At 40.7% G+C, this 20,841-nt stretch overlaps 3 protein-coding genes across 3 annotated transcripts in view; 1 reads left to right on the top strand and 2 right to left on the bottom strand.

Moving 5' to 3' along the window:
• Positions 1–6,196: 6,196 nt before the first annotated feature.
• Positions 6,197–7,777, bottom strand: LOC120019555 (gap junction alpha-10 protein-like). Its single transcript, XM_038962856.1, has 2 exons — positions 6,371–7,777; positions 6,197–6,235 (listed from the first exon to the last, which is right to left on the bottom strand). The coding sequence occupies exons 1-2, from the start codon at positions 7,775–7,777 to the stop codon at positions 6,197–6,199; spliced, it is 1,446 nt and encodes a 481-aa protein (XP_038818784.1).
• A 1,688-nt stretch (positions 7,778–9,465) lies between these two features.
• Positions 9,466–19,911, bottom strand: LOC120019657 (CASP8-associated protein 2-like). Its single transcript, XM_038963025.1, has 10 exons — positions 19,815–19,911; positions 19,009–19,109; positions 17,690–17,767; positions 17,434–17,537; positions 17,218–17,292; positions 16,800–16,915; positions 14,189–16,581; positions 10,833–13,590; positions 10,622–10,721; positions 9,466–10,475 (listed from the first exon to the last, which is right to left on the bottom strand). The coding sequence occupies exons 2-10, from the start codon at positions 19,061–19,063 to the stop codon at positions 10,416–10,418; spliced, it is 5,739 nt and encodes a 1,912-aa protein (XP_038818953.1). The 5' UTR covers positions 19,064–19,109; positions 19,815–19,911; the 3' UTR covers positions 9,466–10,415.
• Positions 19,912–20,512: 601 nt separating this feature from the next.
• Positions 20,513–20,841, top strand: part of LOC120019266 (midasin-like) — a 45,669-nt gene continuing 45,340 nt past the window's right edge. The window contains exon 1 of the mRNA XM_038962579.1: positions 20,513–20,608. Coding sequence (XP_038818507.1) covers positions 20,513–20,608 — 96 coding nt within the window. The remainder of the gene's footprint in view (positions 20,609–20,841) is intronic.

Here is a 20,841-nt window from a genome sequence, read left to right as displayed (position 1 = left end):
TCATATGATATAGTAACATGTTTGCCCTGGTTGTACATTTGTTGAAAACATCATATTCTGTGATGTGAATGCATGCCCCTGTATATTTTACCTAGTTAGTTTGTCTAGCTTACGTTTGCTTCTAACGATAGTCCTCAGCTAAATGATTTACTCTGTCTTTTGTTGATTAACCATATTTACATTTATAATGTAAATATACAGAAATACTTTTCTTATCTGTTCAACAGTCAGAGATGTGCTTGAAAATACAGAATACAAGAAAATAGAGGCATAACCTATGAAGAGGAGTGAATTCAATTGGAATATAAAGCTTTGCTCATAACTTTAAGTTCATTCAGGACGAAAAGCTATACAGTTTGTCGGAAAAGAGCGATAATACAACTGTATATATTGAGGAGTCTGCAAATTCCTCTTGGCGTTACTCTGCTGCCCCCTGTTGGACACAGTTATGTAGTTCTCCAATCAGTCCTGACTGAGAACAAACATTGTGGTATTAGAGTGCTCTGTGTTTTGCGGTGTGTTTGCTAGTCTGATTATTTGACCATACACCTAAATTTCCCTAAGGTTGTAGCTAGACTCATATACAGTCTCACACAGAGAACCACAAGCATACGCACAAATATGAATACATACACACACGATGCATGTCGTAACGGCATCCTTGCTTAAAGGCTTCAGTCTAGAGCAGTTGTGATTGCCTGTTGAAATTGTTTGCGAGGTTATTTTTCCACTTTGCTCTGATTCATATGCTACCACTGAAGTGGAACAGTATTCATCCCCATTATCAGATACAAAACAGAAAACGAAAGATAGATGGATTCAAGTGGACATTTGTGCAAACCATATGCAAATCCTGACTTTTTCTTACTCGTTTTTGAAGTAAAAGGGAAAAGCATGACGTTCCACCAGAAAAAGCACACTCACTAGGCTACACTTTGACAAATGTCAAATCCTGGGAAAATGTATTGAAATGCATCAAGTTTATATTGTCCTCCATCAAAGCTAGACCAATAGATATCCTTCTATCTGTTTTTAGATGTCCTTATAATGCTATTATGATTACTGTTGATGTTCTTTGGATAGCAATGAGTGCCAAGCATATTTCTGGTGTGTAGGCTACTGTACGTAACATTTCTAATTCCTCATCGTTTTTTTTTTTTCTCTACCAAGAGAGCCCCCTGGATTCATGTAAAGGCTGGTTGGTGGATGCAGATACATGAAGAGTTTTTAAAGCAGCACCATCCCTCCAGTCATTTGACAGTCCAGTCCATACCTCTTAGCCCTCTAGCCTTGAGAGAGCTGCTCCATGCCTGATATGCTGTGTGTGGTGTTACTATGGTGGCCAGTGGTTGAAATTAGAGCATGGCCACCTCAACCGTCACCCGCCCCCAAGCATTCCAGGTGAAATAAGCTTGTTGTGTCATCATCTCAATCACACGGTGATTCGTCTGGTTAACTTTAACCAGGATCAGTCATTGCTCTTGTACATCGTCTCAGGGTGCCAAGTGATTTTATTTCTCAATTTCCGAATTTGGAGCAGACCTTTGTAACTTTAGCTGGTTTTTATGTTTGCTTTGATGTTTTTGGCTTTGCTTTGAGTGTGTGAAAGTATAGCTTTAAACTCTGGTTTTATATTCCCGAAGCTTATTTCTACCAATGCAAATACTGTGTAATGAGCTTGGCCCGATACAGATCAACCCCATCAAGAGGCTGCAGAGAGTACACAATACATTGGAGTACAAATATGAATAATTGATATATGTTTTGTTAATACATTTCGTTATTAGTTGGATTTCCCTCAAGTTCTTTACCTCTGCAGTTTTTTTACAAGCCAAACACACAACAACAACAAAAAATCCATGTAATTTGATTTGTTAACTGGCTTTGGTTGTTAGTTGGTGGCATGTTTGTTGTGAAACTAGGTGCATTGAATGCATTGTCTTTTTAAAACCCTTTTGCGCTCTATTATTTTCTCGTTTAGTTGAACTTTTGTTTGTTTTAGTTTTTCTGTGCTGCTTCTCTGAAAAAAAAAACACTGTCTCTCCAACTCCAAAGGTTGTTGTTTTGAAAAGATGAACAAAACTTGCCTTTTTCACATATTGCTCAACTTTATAATACAGTATGCTGGTATCCTGATTACATGCACAGGCTGAGACCATTTTAGGAGTAAAAGAAAAGTTAAATATGTTTACAAAAAGGTGTGTTTATTCAATTTGCCATGTATATAGAAATTGGTAGGTTAAAATTGGACTGATGGTTAGTGTTTTTACATTTGTAAACCGAAAACGATGTGTTTCCTCAACTTGTCTTTTCATTCAACTGGGGGTGTTTCAGAGTTACATGGATACAAGTGCACCTCCGATTTTTGCCTTAGAATTTGCAGAGGTCATAGTTCACATTCAAGTGAAGTGAGTGTATGCAGGGGCCTACGCCCCCCATTTCTGAGTAACCACCAGTGCGGACTTTCTCACACTTATCTACCTGTGAAATCCTTCATACCTCTCATAATTGGTCAATGACTGTATCAGCAAACTGCATCAGGTGGGGTTTTTTTACATGCTTTTTACACAGATTATATGGATTATTGTATTAGTAGATTTTGGTGCATCATAATAACTAGTAATAACTCTTAAGCTTGTAGTCACAAAGTTGTTTTTCTCTCTCGTTTTTCTAGAAGACTGTTTTGTGTTAATATTGTCAATTTGAAATAACTGTTATTTGCTTATTCTCTACTTAACTTGTTCATTTTTAAATGCTACACAACCCTAATGAATTCAAATGACTTAATAACCATTGTAAATACAGTGTTGTGTAAACCCCATTTTCATTCATTTCAATTGCTAGTGTTATATAAATGACATTTTTTGTCTAGACACCATTTCTGTTTATGAAATAAAGAAACATATCATGTATATTATTTTTGTCATTTTTTTTATATCTGCAAATGCAAATAAATATTGTTTACTTCGTCATATTCTTTCACTAAATCATAATCTGTGCTTTTAAGGTGTAATTCTAAATTAATCAAAGGTATTATATGGATTATCTGATTAAAATAATATCCGATTTGAAATATGGTGTAATATAGTCACATAAGAAGAGGACCCAAGTGTTTCTTGTCCCTATGCACAGTGAGAAAGATGGGAAGTTTGGGAGGCAAAGAAAAGTCCAAGAGCCACAGTTGGAGAGTTGCAGAACTTGGTCACATCTTGGGGTCACCAAGTCTCTAAATCTAAAATTAGACGCCACCTCCATGCCAAAAGGCTATTTGGAAGGGTTTCCATTTTAAAAAAGCCTGTATTGTGAGCAACCAACAATTGTAAACACCTGAAGTTTGGCACTTGGATTGGAACCAGGTGCTTGGATTGGAACCAGGTGCTATGGTCAGATGAGATTAAAATAAAGCTCTTTGGCCACGAGTGATCGGTTTGGCCTCGAAAGAAGGATGTATATGCAGAAAATACCCCATACCTACTGTAAAATATGATGGGGAATATTTAATGTTATGGGGCTGTTTTGTTTCCACTGGTACTGGGGCCCTTGTTAAGCTCCACGAGCTCTACCAAGTACCAGGACATTTTAGACAAAAACCTGGTTGCCTCTGCCAGAACACTGAAACTTGGTCGCAAGTGGATCTTCCAGCAAGACAATCACCCCAAACACACCACAAAATCAACATCTCAGTCTCCGGACTTGAACTTCATTGAAAACCTGTTTGAATTGAACAGGGCATTCCATAAGCACAAACTGAAGGATATCAAGGATCTGGAAATATTCTGTATGGAGGAATGGTCTAATATCCATCCCAATGTGTTTTTCAATCTCATAAAACATTATAGAAAAAGGCTCAGTGATGTTATCCTTGCAAGGGAAGGGTGCACAACGTATTGAAAACGGGTGCCAATAATTTTAACACATATCTTTTTGAGATTTTTCATATTACTAAACAAAATATTGTTCTCTGAGCAATTGTATTAGTATAAAATAAAATAATATTCAAATTCTCTTCAGCATACAATATAGCTCAGTATTTGTTTTATATATTTTATACAGTCATTTTTTATCAAGGGTGCCAATAATTTTGGATGTGACTGTACACGTTTGCATTTTAATAGTTGTACATCAGATCCCAGAAAAACATTATGTACAAGCAAACAGGTTATAGATTTCTCAACGATATCAAGAAAGTTGAAGATATTGTATTAAATTTTTTGTAAAGCATCCATTGCAGGGTTTACAAAACATTTCAAGATATTCATCAATAAATTCACATTTTGTTAAATTTGAAGAGCACTTCCATCTCCAACTTTATCATCGTTCTGTATGATAAACAATATCAAAGTGCTTAAAAAAATTATCATATTTACATTTTGAGATAAAATATGTACATACATAGTGGAGTTTATCATCATATCCCACAATGTTTTACATGTATTGACATGTATTATCAATCTTTCAGCAAAATGTCATTTTAATGTGTGCAAAATGTCACTACAAGTAGCTTGCAGTATCACTTTGACAAAAAATATAAAATTCCACTAATGCAATTACATTTGATGCCACAGATATTTCTTGCAAAGATAGCATGTGACATATCTAAAATTTGAAATTAGAACTACCCATGCAAACATACACTGAACAAAAATATAAATGCAACATGTAAAGTGTTGGTCGCATGTTTCATGAGCTGAAATAAAAGATCCCAGAGATGTTCCATATGCACAAAAAGCCTAATTCTCTCACATTTTATGCACAAATTTGTTTACATCCCTGTTAGTGAGCATTTCTCCTCCCATAATCCATCCACCTGATAGGTGTGGCATATCAAGATACTGATTAAACAGCATGATCATTACACAGGTGCACCTTGTGCTGGGGACAATAAAAGGCCACTTTAAAATGTGAAGTTTTGTCACACATCACAATGCCACAGATGTCTCAAGTTTTGAGGGAGCGTGCAATTGGCATGCTGATTGCTGGAATGTCCACCAGAGCTGTTGCCAGATAATTGAATGTTCATTTCTCTTCCCTTAAGCCCCCTCCAATGTTGTTTTGGAGAATTTGGCAGCGCGTCCAACCGGCCTCACAACCGCAGACCATGTGTAACCACGCTAGACTAGGACTTCCACATCCGGCTTCTTCACCTGTGGGATCGTCTGAGACCAGCCACCTGGACAGCTGATGAAACCGTTTCAGGGAAGCTCATCTGCGTGCTCGTCATCCTCACCAGGGTCTTGACCTGACTGCAGTTTGGTGTCATATCTGACTTCAGTGGGCAAATGCTCAGTTTTGATGGCCACTCGCACGCTGGAGAAGTGGGCTCTTCACGGATGAATCCCGGTTTCAACTGTACCGGGTAGATGGCAGACAGCATGTACGGCTTGGTGTGGGTGAGTGGTTTGCTGATGACAACGTTGTGAACAGAGTGCCCCATGGTGGTGATGGGGTAGACATAAGCTACCAATACTTTGATGAGATCCTGAGGCCCATTGTCGTGCCATTCATCCGCCACCATCACCTTATGTTTCAGCATAATGCATGGCCCCATATTGCAAGGATCTGTAAACAATTCCTGGAAGCTGACCACCAATGTTCCAGTTGTTCCATGTCCTGAAGCTGACCACCAATGTTTCAGTTGTTCCATGGCCTGCATACTCACCAGACATGTCACCCATTGAGCATGTTTGGGATGCTCTGGATCAACGTGTACGACAGCGTGTTCCAGTTCCCGTCAATATCCAGCAACTCTGCACAGCCATTGAAGAGGAGACAACATTCCACAGGCCACAATCAACAGCCTGATCAACTCTATGCGAAGGAGATGTCGCGCTGCATGAGGCAAATAGTGGTCACACCAGATACTGACTGGCTTTCTGATCCACGCCCCTACCTTTTTTTTAAGGTACAGTATCTGTGACCAACAGATGCATATCCGTACTCCCAGTCATGTGAAATCCATAGATTAGGGCCTAATGAATTTATATCAATTGACTGATGTCCTTATATGAACTGTAACTCAGTAAAATCTTAGAAATTGTTGCATGATGCATTTATATTCTTGTTCAGTGTAACTATACTAATGCGCTTACTGCTCATCCACAATACATATGTTATTATGAATACAATTAGGCAATTAGAAGGGGAATGTTGCTTCGTGATCAGGGTCCCCAGATTCTTTTGGTCCCTCAGCCAGTTCTCACTTTTTCATGATTGAAGACAGTTCCAGAATCATGCTCTGAAAGATTGAAATATGCAACATGAGTTAGTAGTAGTTATTTAATCCGAATCTTAGCCTTAGAAATACATGATGAGAATCCTACAATGCATCCTCCATTCAAAAAAAATAACGTTGTGTAATAGGTCTACTTACCATTGACATTCTTCGTCCACTGGCTGGAGGCGGGGTCATAGGTGGGCTCTCTCCTTGGGCGATACGCTTGGCCTCTGTGTCCGTCCCACTCCCGGAGTTCGGGCTATCAGAAGGACTGTCCAGGTTGGTCTGAGAGAGTCCCCGGGACATGAAACTAGCCTTCCTCCCCGTGGGATAGTGACCACTGTCAGGTGAATCACTCATGTCACTGTAGTCCTGCAGAGCGCTGACCCGGCTCTGTTTGCGTAGCTGGTTCCACAGGGCTGCTGGTATCTCCATATGGCTAGCCATGAGGGAAGGCCGTGGCTGTGCTCCGCCGTGCCTGGGATGGCCTGAGCCTTTAGGTCCGTTGGAATCATCACTGCTGCATGAGTGGTTCCTCTGGTCCAGGGTGTAGTGGTGCTCCACGGTCCCCAGCTGTCGCAGGGACTGGAGCTCAGTCTGTCTGGGGTACTGCTCTGAGTCGTTGGTGCCACCACTATCGTTGTGAGGAGCTACCGAATGCAGGTACAAGGGGACAGCATCCACATGGCTGTTAGGGACCATTGTGTAGGCCGTCTGAGTGAGCTGCATCATCTTTTGGGGTGATGAGTTTGTAAGGACACACACCTGCTGGACCATGGAGTTTTTCTTGGACCTGAAAGCTAATAAGCTTTCATCATCTGTGCTTTTATTTCCATACAGACTTTGCTTGACTTTCTTCACTCCCAGATGGAATATCTCGAGGAGATTCAAGAACAAAGAAACCCCAGCGATGACGAGCATGAAGATCATGAAAATGTTCTTCTCAGTTGGTCTGGACACAAAGCAATCCACACTGTTCGGGCAAGGCAATCTCTCACATTTGTACAAAGGATCCAGTCCAACTCCGTACAGCACATATTGTCCCACTATGAAGCCAACCTCCACCACTGACCTCGTCAAGATATGGAAGACATATGTGCGCAGCAAGGAGCCCCTGAGTGGAGCTTTCCTTACTCTCTTCTGTTCCTCCAGCTTCCTCAGCTCCCTCTCTATCCTCTGTCTGTCCTCATGAATGGGCTCAGCGCCCTCTAGCTCTGCTTTCAGGAAAGCTTTTTTCTTGTGTCTCTCTTTTTCAAGGGCCCTCAAACGGTACAGTGCATGTCCCATGTACACCAGAGAGGGAGAGGACACGAAAATGATTTGTAACACCCAGTATCGGATAAGAGAAATGGGGAATGCATCGTCGTAGCACACGTTCTTACACCCAGGCTGGTCAGTGTTGCACACAAACTCACTCTGCTCATCGTCCCAAACATCCTCTGCTGCCACACCAAGAACGAGCATCCGGAATATGAAAAGGATGGTTAGCCAGATTTTTCCCACGATGGTTGAATGTATATGTACCTCTTCTAAGATACTCCCCAACAAGTTCCAATCCCCCATCTTCTGAGTCACATATCCTTATGCTATAAAAAGATTTTACATAAATAAACTTCCACTGGGCCATGTTATTATAGAAATACCTCACAGGATAAGCAATTTTTTCATAGTTTAGTGTGTATATTTTTCATGATTCCAATGCAATTGTCCTCTTTCAAATGTAGACTGTTCAAGCATGCAATATCAAAAATAAAGGATTTAAGAGTAAGAAATAACTTACATTTCAACTAGGTTGTGTATTCCACTTGCTTCAGAAATACCTGAATATTTGGTAGAATGTAAGTTTTGTTTCCACCCATTGAAGAGATAGGCGACCCATCTCTGAGCATCGCTATAGTGAGTGTATCTCCAATCTGTTGCAAGCAGGATTCATAGATTGCGAGAATCGATCCACCAAGCGACTGGACAATGGCCTGGGGCTTGTTTTACCACACAATTGTTGATGGCAGGACACAACACAGCAGGACATGTAACGTTACCAGTAGTGCCAATCACCTCATGGCCTAGCTTTGAATGTCAATACATGTCAAATGCATGCTATTTTTACTTTCCAAATAGCTTTACCTTTACTGTATGTTGGTTTTATGTTCATATATGATCTAAATCTGCTAACTAAATGTTTTCAAATGACCAAGTCAAAATGAACAATCTATTGGGCCAGACAGAATGATCAATGAGTCATGCCTCATCTCATAGTTCACTGCATGATGGGCTATTTGAGGCACTGGACTAGTCTGGCAACAAACCAACAGACCTCCCCAAATGTTCTGTTAATTAAATAAATGGAAACTATAAAACAGATGACACAATTAGAACAACATATTCACATTGTTTCCATTGATATTTAGTAGCCCATTTAGATTCCTAAAAATGAGTTAACTTAATCATTTTAATTGTTAGAAAGAATGTGTATTGAACCCTTACTTTTACATTGCGTGGTACTGTGTGGTTGCAATAGCCACCATTAAAGGGATAGTCCACCCAAATTATAACATGGCATATTGGTTTCCTTACCCTATAAGCAGTCTATGGACAAGGTGTGACAGCAATCTATGCTTTGGTTTTGTTTACCTGGCTGTTTCAAAGGCTAACTTTTTAGCATTTGTGGTACAAATCCAATGCAAGTCAATGTTACCTACATTAGTGGCCAGTTAAACAATACCAAAGCCCGGATTGCTGTCATACCTTCTCCGTAGACTGTTTACAGGGTAAGTAATCCAAAACATATTTTTGTGAAATATCCCTTCAAAACACCCAAATGTGAGTCTAACCCCATGATCCCATTCCATGACACTGATTTCTCATGAAAGAGGTGTACTTACAATCACTCTGCTATAACCAACTTCATTCAACTTTGTTTCAGTGAGCTAAGGCAAGTACATCCTTAGGCACTGACCTCAATTCCCATACTTCGTGGCCCAGTTTCTGGATATTTATATTAGAGCATGTATTACCTTGAAACATTGCCCTCCAGAAGGATTAATTATTAATGAACAATATCCCATGACAGCTGTTACAGCAAAAATAAGTGCTGAACTATGACCATTAAGCGTTTATACTTTTGGCCAGAAGATATGCTGCCCGTTGTTATAAAACCTAAGCAGCAGTTGAGAATGTGCCTAAAATATGCTGTACTCATTCGGGTGGTAAGTAGTCATTGAGTTCAATTACCATTAATAATCAAAACCATGTTAAATAAATACACTTTATTTACAAAACCAAAATATGTACAATATACAGTGTACATTTGTTAACCAGGTAGTCACTCATCCAAAACCAACCAACCAAAAATCTATGTCAAGAAATGTTCCCTTTAAAATCCTTAATTTCTATAAACGTACCACCTTGAATCGTACATAAAAATGGAACATGTACGCCTTATTTATTAATTTAACTGACCATCTTGAAGTCAGTACAATATATATCCAAAATAGAATACTGTTGACATACTGTACAGTAAAATGTACTTTCTGCCATGTGACCTTACAGCATGAAATAAGATATAAATGTGACCTGAATTGTAGTTCCAATCTTTATTTCCAAACACCCCCCCCCCCCCCCAGACGTTGTATAAAAAGTAACATTATTACATGCGGCAATGCTCCATAAAAGTATTAGAGACAATTCCCCATTTACTGCTAAAATGTGTCAATTACTTCAGATTACATGTATGATTGCTGCAGTGTTTAACTCCACATACGGTATAAACTTGCTGGGGCATATTAAGAGTCGTGAAGTTGATATGGGATATTGCCCAGGATCAATATGGTAGATTAGATTTAACGCAACAAAAATAAAAAATACCTTACAAATCTGCTAAATCAGCAGATGTACCAAAACAGCTTATTCATTTAGGCTGTGGGGAGATGATACATTGAAGCCTGTGTGGATGTTACCTCAAGGATATTCTGATCCATACTGACCACCCCACAAAAAAACATTTCAGTTTGAGATCTAGTTGATTTGGCCTTCATCTGTTCCAAGGCCATCAATTACAGGGATCAAATTCAGATGATCTGCTTCTGCTCATTCATCAACTGGGAAATTCAAGCATTGACCTTGTAACATCTGAGTTTAAAAAAAAAAAGCATAGTACATGAAATCGTCATTGAATAAAGAAAAATTCTACGATTCTGGAAAGTCAACTTGCCATCTTCTTCTTCTTAAAAAGCTTCATCAGCTGAGAAAATCTCTCTGCAATCTAAAAGATAAAAAAAAAAAAACCTCAACAAATATACAGAACCGACATTAATGCTCAGCAATAACTACTAGTCTCATATCAAAAAACATAGAATTCCATTACTATGAAAAAGAAACTCCAAACACAGTAAATGGGTAAAGACATACCTGAGCGGGTGTCTTGTTCATCTTCTCCGATAGGGCAGAGAAAGTACCCGGAGAGGCACCTTTCATCTTCAGCGAGAGGAGAATATCTCGGTCTTCATCCCTTTAAAAAAGACAATTATGGTTTTAGCGACAATCATGACATGAAGACTCTCCAACAGCTAACATGCAGATGGTACATAACAAAAAGGCATGAATGTTAAAACCAACTCACCTTGTCCAAGTCACCACCACTGCACCCTTTTTTATGATGATATTCTTGGCAGACAGGCTGTTGGGTGATGGGGTAGATTGGGGTGGAGTAGTGACTTTACTTCTCTCTCTCCTGGAGCTTCTAGTCTCCTTTCCTTTGGCACTTTTTGAGGACTTCTTTTTATGCTTGATCTTCTCAGGGATCACCTCCTTTTTAGGCCGCTTTGCTTTCATTTCAACATGGTGCTTTGTCCTCTTTTTCCCGGTCTTACCCTTGCTGTGGTCTCTCTCCGGTGTGTCTTCTATGATGGTGAGGCATGGTGAAGATAGCGCAGATGCTGTTTCGGTGCTTGTGGAAAGGTAGAAAGGAGGACTGGCCTCTGAAAAATGGGTTTTAGAAGGAGTTTTTCCTGTGGGATGAGCTTTGTCTTTGCCATGTTGTTCTTCTCCTGGTGGTGTTTGAGGGCTTGAGACAGCCCTTGGATTGATGTCTGCACTTGTGGGGTAGATGCCTGGGTTGGTGCAGTTGACTTGTGGGCTTGTGGAGTTGACACATGGGTAGCTTGAGTTTGTGTCTGGGTTGGTGGAGTTATTTCCTGGGTAGGTAGATTTTACACTTCCTGGGCTTGAAGAGTTGACTCCTTGGCTTGTTGATTTAACTCCTAGGCATGTGGGGTTGACCACTAGGCTGGTGGAGTTGTTGCCTAGGTTGGAGAAGTTGATGTCTGGGCTGGTGTTTGCATGCCGTATCCTCACAATGAAATGATCATTTGACTTCTCCATCACTACTGCTTGCATGGGCAAGTGAGGCTTGAAGTGAAACAGGGGGTTAACAGGAGCCTCCCTAGTCCTGCCACCACCGCTTGACGCACCGCTGGAGTTGTCTGTGTCCAGGGCAAGGTGAATGTCCTGCTCTGTAGCATCTTCCCCATCCATAAGAGCATCCTCACTGAAGTGTGCACTGATGACACTATCTGGAGCAGACGTGGGCTCCACGTTGGCTGGGTGCAAGAAGCTGAGGTGATTGTCAGACTTGAGAGGCGAAGGAATTGTGAGGGAGACAGCCAGATCTTCTGCCAAAATGGAATAAGATCTCTGCGAGAACACACTGGACTGTGATGTCATTTTGACTTCTGGTAGGCTGGAGGGCACCTCTAACATGCAACTCTCATCTAACAGAGCTGGATTTAGTGGAATTTGGACTTTTGAATTTGGAGAGGAAAACTTGCAAGGTGAAATAGAAGACCATGTGGCAATGACTTTAGAGGGAGTACCAACTTTGGTTGTGGTACCAACTTTGCTTGGGGTGGTAACGCCTCGGAAGCGCTCTCCTTTCCGAGGAGTACCAAGAGGCCAGCCCTGATTGTCCCCAGCTGAGACACTAGTTTCTAGCAGATCAGACCCTTGTAAGAGACACTTGAAGATCTCTCCCATCTGGGAGTCTGTCACCAGGTTGAATGTTAGGTTGGAGGCTTGCTGTTCTGTGAGGATTTCGAAGTCAGACTTGTCATGGAGTGAGCCATTTTGAGACAGCCGGCGAACATAGGCTGCTGTTTTCTCAGCAGATGAAGAGCTGTTTGATGGTAAGATCTCTAACCCGTGTTGCAAAGGAGGTTGCATTGGAGGTTGCATAAGAGGATGATCTGAGGTTTGAGGCTCTGATTCCTTATCTTCTTCAAATGACATTTTAATATTTTTGCCTCTTCCAAGACCGGTTTTGCAAGGGGGGAGAGTCTGAGCCCTGGTTCTTTTTATGTTGGGTTCAACACACTCTGTTAATTCCTCTTGCGGTCTTTTACTTGCAGATGTTCTGGACACACAATTCGTTTTTTGTACCGCTCCCTGCGGTCTTTTAAGTTTAGAGGCTGTGGACACCGATGACTTCACTGGCTGCTTGGGGGACTTCACTGGCTGCTTGGGGGACTTCACTGGCTGCTTGGGGGACTTCACTGGCTGCTTGGAGAGACTCAAGTCCCTTTTTTCAGCTCCTGCAGACTGGTTTCCATTTGAGGATTTGCAAACCCTTCTCAGAGCAGTCTGAATTTCCTTGAATAAGAAGTCTAACTGCACATTCACAAATTCCCACAGCTTCGACTTCATATTAAGTGGTTCCTGGTCAAAGATGCGGTTGACAATGCCATTATTTGATAACTTACTCAAAACAGACAGTATGTTATTCTTCAGTTTCACTTTGAGGTCATCTTCTTGGCTGCATAGTTTAGTGAAGCTAACACTATCAACAAAGTCTGTAAAAGAGTCAAGGGACATGTCCATAACACCGCAGAAGCGTTCCTTAGAGAAGGTTGAACGAAGCTTCATGTACTTTTTCCTGCACGCATAGCGGATCTTAACAAACATGGCCATAACCTCCTCCACGGTACACAAGGCAGCTTTGGGTAACGGAGGTTGAACAGTTTTATAGCGAGCTTTTGACATGGGGCTTCCAACTGGTGAACTCAAGGTTTTACTTAGGAGTTTAGAATTCCCTTGCTCTTCAGGCGACTTCTTGGAAAGTCTAGGGGATGACTTGGGAATTTGTTGACTTTTAACAGTGCTTGTGGGCCTAACCGTTTTGGCTGGAGAACTTGGCGTGATTGGAGGTTCTTCCCCTTCACTAAGAATTTCTCCCTCTTCCAATTCATCCTCAGGGCTGGAAGAACGGACAGAAGCCCGATCCACATCTTGTTGTGTAGCACTTGCAATGGAGCGGCCAGGATTCTTGTTCTCCATATTCACATCCAACTTCTTTGAATTGGGATCCCCAGCAGCACTGGTCAACTCTGTCAAATACAATATTTTGGTTTCATTAGCAAAGTAAAAGGCATAACCTGTAGGCCTATATTGACAAAGTAAATTCAGTGTCATGGAATTGGGCAGATGATTACAAACATAGGCTATTGCTGCATCTTCTAAACTTTGACAATAATGAAACATTTTCAGAAAATGTATAAAATCTTAACCATACCCATAGTGACATATCTTAAAGAGCAACTCCACCACTTTTCAACCTCATTTTATTATCTCCAGGACAATACCATTGTCTACATGTGAAAGCAAAGTTTGAAAGTTCTACCCGATTACATCATCAAAAATTGCAACATTTTAAACCTGAGATTCGCTGTGATGTGGGGAGCAAGAAAATACTCTCCCCTCTGGCTAGAAACTCGTTGCCGACTTTGAAAAATCAACGTTTTTAAAGAAATGTTTTAACTAATAATCCTACCCTGTTATGTCACAGAGAAGCATTTTTTAGGACCTTTCCCATCTTTTTAACAACAGATCATAGAAACGCGCCTTAGATGTACATGTCGACTCTGGTATGGTGCTGTAATGAATACGAGGTTGAAGTGGCAAAATTGTCATTTAAGTGATGCTTACCTTTGCGAAGACTTTTGACGTAAGCAGGTTTGCTGTGACATGGCGGCTGATGGCTTTTCCTCATTGGACGGACTGGGCTTGTGAGTGGGCTGATGGCATCTGGAATACCTTTAAGGCTGCTCAGTGTAAGCCTCATCGAGTCCTCATCATGGGCCAATGGAATGGAGCTAGAGGGCTCAACATTCACGTCCTCATTCTCTGTGTAACTTGGCTCAGAATTGAGGGACTTCTTTGGTGTTTGTGACAAACCACTGTTGTGCTGTGCTGATGGTGCAACCTCTCCTGTTGTGCTGCTCACCTTAGACACAGCAATACTGCTCAACGGTGAACTTTGTTCCACAACAGCTTTCTCTTTCACACACTCCAGAGGTATCTCTGTGACATCATTAACGATCTCAGATGTAATGCAGATCTCTGGAATTACCTCCATGCTAATCGTACTGGAAACACCATGCTTGGAAATATCTTGCACCTCTGCCGTCACATCTAGACTAGAACTTGAAATAACAGCAGCAGCAGGTGGAACTTGTGTCACAGTTTCAACAGCTTGACTTTTACAGACCAAAGCACTGGGAGTTTCATTTTCCATTGAATGGTCAGGGGTAAATCCGTTAGAAGATAGGCCAGTGTCATTATTTGAATTGTTTCCACAATTCCCAGTAACAGTAGTAGCAGTGACAGCAGCAGCAGTAAAATCCTCAGACTCACAAATTTTATTTGCAGAGGCACATTGTTCAGGTCTGCTTTTCAGTGGAGTTCTCAAAACAATGTCACAGTCTCGAGCTGAAACACAAACCTTCCTGAGAGGTTCTGGTGTGGTGGGTTCAGTCCTCTGATCCACTGTGGCCTCCGGCAGCTCAGGCCTACCTTCTGAGACATCTTGGACAATAGTGTCTTCCACTTCTAACTGGCACTTAGGTTGCTTTTTGGCCACTGTGGCCTCAGCCAGACCTTTGCTAGCATCCTGACAAGGTTCTTTGTCTGTATGTCTAAGGTTAATACTTTCAGGTTCTGAAGGCATTGGGATTTCTGAAGAGGACTGTACCACACTACTGTTGATTTCGTCTAAGATTATTAATTCGTCTAGATCAGGCTGTCCGCTGTCTTCCGCTGACTGGTCGTCAGGAACTTCCTCAGGTGGTGTGCCCTCCTGTTCCTTGGTTTCAGCAGGCTGTCTTGGTTTTTTAACTGGTGACAGGGTAAGATTCAGAGTTTCCATGAAACTTAACTTTCTGTTTGGACCGTTTTCCTCTACAGAGCTTTTCTCAGCCACTTTAGCCTCAGATGGAAGCAATTCAGACTTCTCATCTGTCTTTTGCCCCCCGACTTTACTGTTGTTCATTGTCTTGTCCTTACTTACGTCCGTACTGCATCGGTCACTTTCCTTTGTTCTTCTTCTCTCTGTACAAGTGCTTTTTCTTTCTCCTGATTTTTTTGATCTATTCTTTTCTTTTCTGATCTCATCCTCTCTTCTTCTCTCCTCTTTCCTTCGATGGTCCCTTGGAGGACTTGTCCCTCCCTTGCGATTAAAAGATTCACTGGATCGTTCAGTGACACTGGCTTGATTCAAATAGGCGTGCTTTCTGTTAGAGGAAATGTCTTTAGTACTTCTACTATGCCTATTATCATCATCCTTATCACGCCTGAGCTCCTTATAATGCCGACTAGAACCTTTTGATTGATAGGCTGCACAATCTTTAGACAATCCTTCAGAAGTGCGGTTAGAGGAAGCACTGCAATGCAAAATGTCCGAGGTTGGATTTTTAGCCCGCTCTGATCTCCTGCATACTTCAAGATCTGAGAGACGAGGGTATTTGCTTGACTTGGAGTTACATTTCCGCTGCTCCTTTGAGTCGGGCAGCCTGGGATTTTCACCTCCGCCTTCTCGGTGTTTGGTTTGTTTCGGCTCGTCTGACGGGCCAAGTTCACGTGTAGGGTGTCTAATCACAGAGTCCTGGCTGGAACTACTAACAGTGCGTTTCACGAGAGCTTCTGAATCTCCTCTAGCTGTCTTTGAAGTGACAGGAAGAGGTGGTCTGAGAACTGTTGCATCAAGAAGAGGTGGTCGGAAAACTGTTGCATCAGAGGGGGTTGGAGGGAGAAGGGGGTGGACCACATCTCTGTCTTTACAGAGGAGCTGGCTAAGATCCTTTACAACACAATCCTTTCTAGGACCCGGTGGTTGGCTTGGTGGAGGCTGCCCTGTAAGATTCTGTCTAGTTGGAATTAGTGGTTGGCTAAGTTGAGACGGCCCCGTAGGATTCAGTCTGGTCGGAACTTGTGGTTGGCTAGGTTGTGACTGCTCCGTAGGATTCTGTCTGGTTGGAATTTGATTTCTCAGGCAGTTCATCTGAGATTGATGGTGAACTACAGGACCCCTCCTTGGCCTGAAACTAAAAGTTGAAACATAAATTACTCACATGCCCGAGATTTACAGAGAGAGGTCATAGAAAGTATACATTTACCTAACGGGCACATAGAAAATGTGTATTTTTCGTTCTTGCCTGTTCCCATTGGAGATGTACATCCCTAAAATAACTGTAAGTACCCTCCCAACTATGAGTTACCACTTCACAGGTGTATATGAAGTACGAAGGTTCAAGACACTTACCTTTGGCTCAACCTATTTATCTCCTCGTCCTTCCGCACAACCTCCATTTTAGCTGTTTTAATGAGCGCACAGATGTTCTTCTTCAGGCGGCTGTTCTCGGTGTTCAGCGTTGTATTCTTCAAAGTGAAAATGCATGTCAAGCACGTAAGTGGTAACACTAACTGTAATGTAATTAGTTCTGGATAAGAGCGTCTGCTAAGCGACTAAAAATGTAAATGAGATAATCTATGTAATAATTTTGTCAAGTTAGCCCTTTCATCACGACAGAATCACATTCATGATTGTCATGGAAGATTTTTTATTTGTACAATCTAATTCAAGTCAATGTATCCAGTCATTTCAAGTACTGGGTATTTTCCTCATATTTCAAGGGGTACTACAAATACATGAGTGACACTTAAGACTTTCTATTACAAACCTGTGTTTCAGTCTGCTGCAACCTTCTCATTAACTCATCAACTTGGCTTTGTGCTGCATTGAATCTTGTCCTCAACTGTAATGAGATAGGGGTACAGATGGTTATTCATTTCTAATGGGAACAGGAGCTGTGTACCAGCATTCCATTTAAGACAAACGGGGGAGGGTTAAAAAAAATAATTGTATACATGAATTGGATAAGCATTATGGTACAAACCTCATTGTAGGAAGACTCTCTATCCTGCTGTTCCTCTGTTATGATTTCTTCATATAAGTCCATATATTTCAGATTCTGTGGTGAGAGGAGTGTGTAGTTCCTTTCTGTAATAAGATCGCACAAATACAAAGTATGTTATCAGTTCTCATATTCTGAGAGAACACAGGAACGCGGGTATCTTTTCTACTTCTAAAAATACATATCTGACTCAGACCATCTCGTAAAGAACCAATGTGTATGTTTGAGTGGCGTTTACCTGAATTTGAATTCATCTTTGGACTTTCTAAACCAAAATAAATATCCACAGAATCTTCATTGAAAGCTGCTGTGGTGTCTGTGGGGTAAAAGTATCGCAAAGTTACCCACATATTGCACTTCTGTAATTTCATCACATGGAATAACATTACTGTAGAAATGCCTTGTATTATTGGATACAGTACAGATAATATTCTTATGTAATAAGGGATCCACATAAGACATGACCCTTCCCGAGCCATACAAGAGAGAATAGGAGAATTCATACTTTTCCATAAGAGTGCTTTGTGACAGAACAGTTATACAATAAGAATTTCAGATCAACTCAAGGCAGTAACTATACTGAACAAAAATATAAAAACGCAACATGTGAAGTGTTGGTCTAATGTTTCATGAGCTGAGATAAAAGATCCCTGAAATGTTCCATATGCACAAAAAGCTTCTCTCAATTTTTGTGTACACTTTTGTTTACATCTCTCAGGTACAGACAATTTTGTGAGAAGACCGATTTTAGGGATGTCTCACGGGCTGACAAACACTGCTCTAGCTCCGTCACCTTTCACCGCAGATGTGGAAGTGCGGCATAGGCAGATACGGCGGATTGAGACGCATCCAATGCAAAAAATAATATCTCTAGCTTAAACTGATTTTATGGGGATTGTTTTTATTATTATGCTAATTCGATGTTCGACCTTAGGGGGATTTATTAAAGTATCTGTGACCAACAACTGCATATCTGTATTCACAGTCATAAGAAATCCACAGATTAGGGCCTCATAAATTTATGTAAATTAACTGATTTCCTTATATGAACTGTAACTCAGTAAAATCTTTGCAATTGTTGCATTTATATTTTGTTCAGTGCACTTTAGGGAAGTGGACCATGTCTTTCAGCAGCCCATCTGTAAATAACTCACCCAACTACCTCATCCCCATATTGTTATTTATTTTTGCTCTTTTGCACCCCAGTATCTCTACTTGCACATCATAATCTGCACATCTATCACTCCAGTGTTAATGCTAAATTGTAATTATTTCACCACTATGGCCTATTTATTGCCTTACCTCCCTAATCTTACTACATTTGCACACACTGTATATAGATTTTTCTATTGTTTCATTGACTGTATGTTTGTTTATCCCATGTGTAACTTTGTGTTGTTGTTTTTGTCACACTGCTTTGCTTTATCTTGGCCAGGTCTCAGTTGTAAATGAGAACTGGTTCTCAACTGGCCTACCTGGTTAAATAAAGGTGAAATAATAAATAAATAAAAATCCACCATCTATGGACAGTGAAATAGGTTATAGCATTGTACTCACTATGGTGGTCTTGGCTGAGGTCACCATACACTTCATCCATCAAATCCCCCTCCATTTCTCCTGATGCTCAATCAATGGCTCAGAGATGTACCTGGAAGTAGCTGGAAGAAACGATGCATCATTTGTGTGGCAAGCCATGCATTACTTGCAAAAGAGTCCAGATATCTTGAAATTTGTGAGGTCGATGGGAAAAGTGATCAGCAAAACATTTGGACCTTCTAGAGACTAATGCCTAGATTTTAAAAGTAGTAAGTTAGCTTGTAGCATGATCACACAACTAGCTAGCTCTTATAATTATCAGTAAGCTTTCTAATGTCAACTACTGTAGCTAGTTATTAACAGTAAGCTGCCTAATATCAACTAGCAAGCTACCTAGGATCTAAGAAGCATAACGTTACAAAACATGTTACTCTGGCTGGAATGGCTAGCACAAGGGCTTCTGCTGGGTTGGTGGTAGCTACTAACTAGTACCAATCCCTAGATTGAGTAGCTATTAAGCTTGTTAGTTAGCCAGTCATTTAGTTAACAACAAAACAATTATGTTTGTAGTTCATTGAGCAAACTTAAAATCAGCTATGTCGGCTCCTTGTAACGTTACATGCACCAAGGGCAAGGATACAATGGAATAACACAGCCACAATATAGTTACCGTTATATTACTTTAGCTAGCGGACTGACACAAGCCAGCTAACGTTAGCTAGCTATGGGACCCACACAAACGTACCCATCTACAAACTCAAGACACGGAGGAACATTAAATTATGAAAAAACCTTGGAATGTGAATTTACACAAAATATCTACTCACCATGTGAAAATCGATTCTAAGAATGTTGTTTAGCATGTTATTATGCTTTATCATCTGTTTACAATCACTGTCGCGACGACCCAACAACCTTCTTCAGGGAGCAGGAAATAACGACATTTTCCCGCGGTCTCTGCAAGACACATGCAGCGCCTCTTCCGGGACTTTCAAGCGTTCAAAATAAAATGATTAAATTAAAGCAGCCTATTGTTTAGGCCAAACTCAATCAAAGCCAATGTCAATAAAACACTTTCTAATCATAGGACACCACAGTTTCTGACCTCGAAAACGTTGTTATTAAATTGTGAATAATCTTAAATTGGAACCTCCCAGTAAGTATATTTATAACTATGTCCTTGTTCAATTTGTGCTCTTGGGTGTCTTTTATGAAATTTATTTAGATTTATCCAAAGCAAAAGCATCTATCTCAAGTAGGTATGCCTGTCGCTTCCAATGGCGTCATCTAAGCGACATCATTTGGACAATCGCCCGAACCGGAAGTGTTTCTGATTTACTCACATGTGGACTGGATTTTAACAGTAACGGGAACGTGCTTGCTGTGTTGTGATTCAACCTAGACAGACAAGTGATGTATGTACCTCACGATTTGGTCAACGACTAATATAACAACCTATTACAGTTTTTATCCATTATCGTACATTTCGCTGTGGATCTCTCTGTTCTGAACGACAAATGGTACGATGGAAAATTTAGAATTGAGCCTGTCATCACTTGGTACCATATCCAGACATATTGACAAAAGTCACAACGAACTCAGCAAGTATTTAACTAAACAGGTAAGATACATTTCTCCTAGACTTATTAAAACCATAGTGTCTGTAATATGTCTCTTTTATATGACTTATTGATAGGTGATGCATCCTATCTGTGCATATTCCACCATCTTATAGATGCATAGATTAGATGTCTTATTAACCATCCAAGAAATTGCACTACGCCTACACACCATCTTAATGAATGCAAATGTGACCCAATTACAATTGTCTTTTATCAGGACGCTATTTACATT

This window comes from Salvelinus namaycush, chromosome 24, assembly GCF_016432855.1.
Source record: "Salvelinus namaycush isolate Seneca chromosome 24, SaNama_1.0, whole genome shotgun sequence".
Classification (NCBI taxonomy): domain Eukaryota; kingdom Metazoa; phylum Chordata; class Actinopteri; order Salmoniformes; family Salmonidae; genus Salvelinus; species Salvelinus namaycush.
Note: the sequence above shows the minus strand (reverse complement) of the source record. Positions and strands in the feature narration are given on the sequence as shown.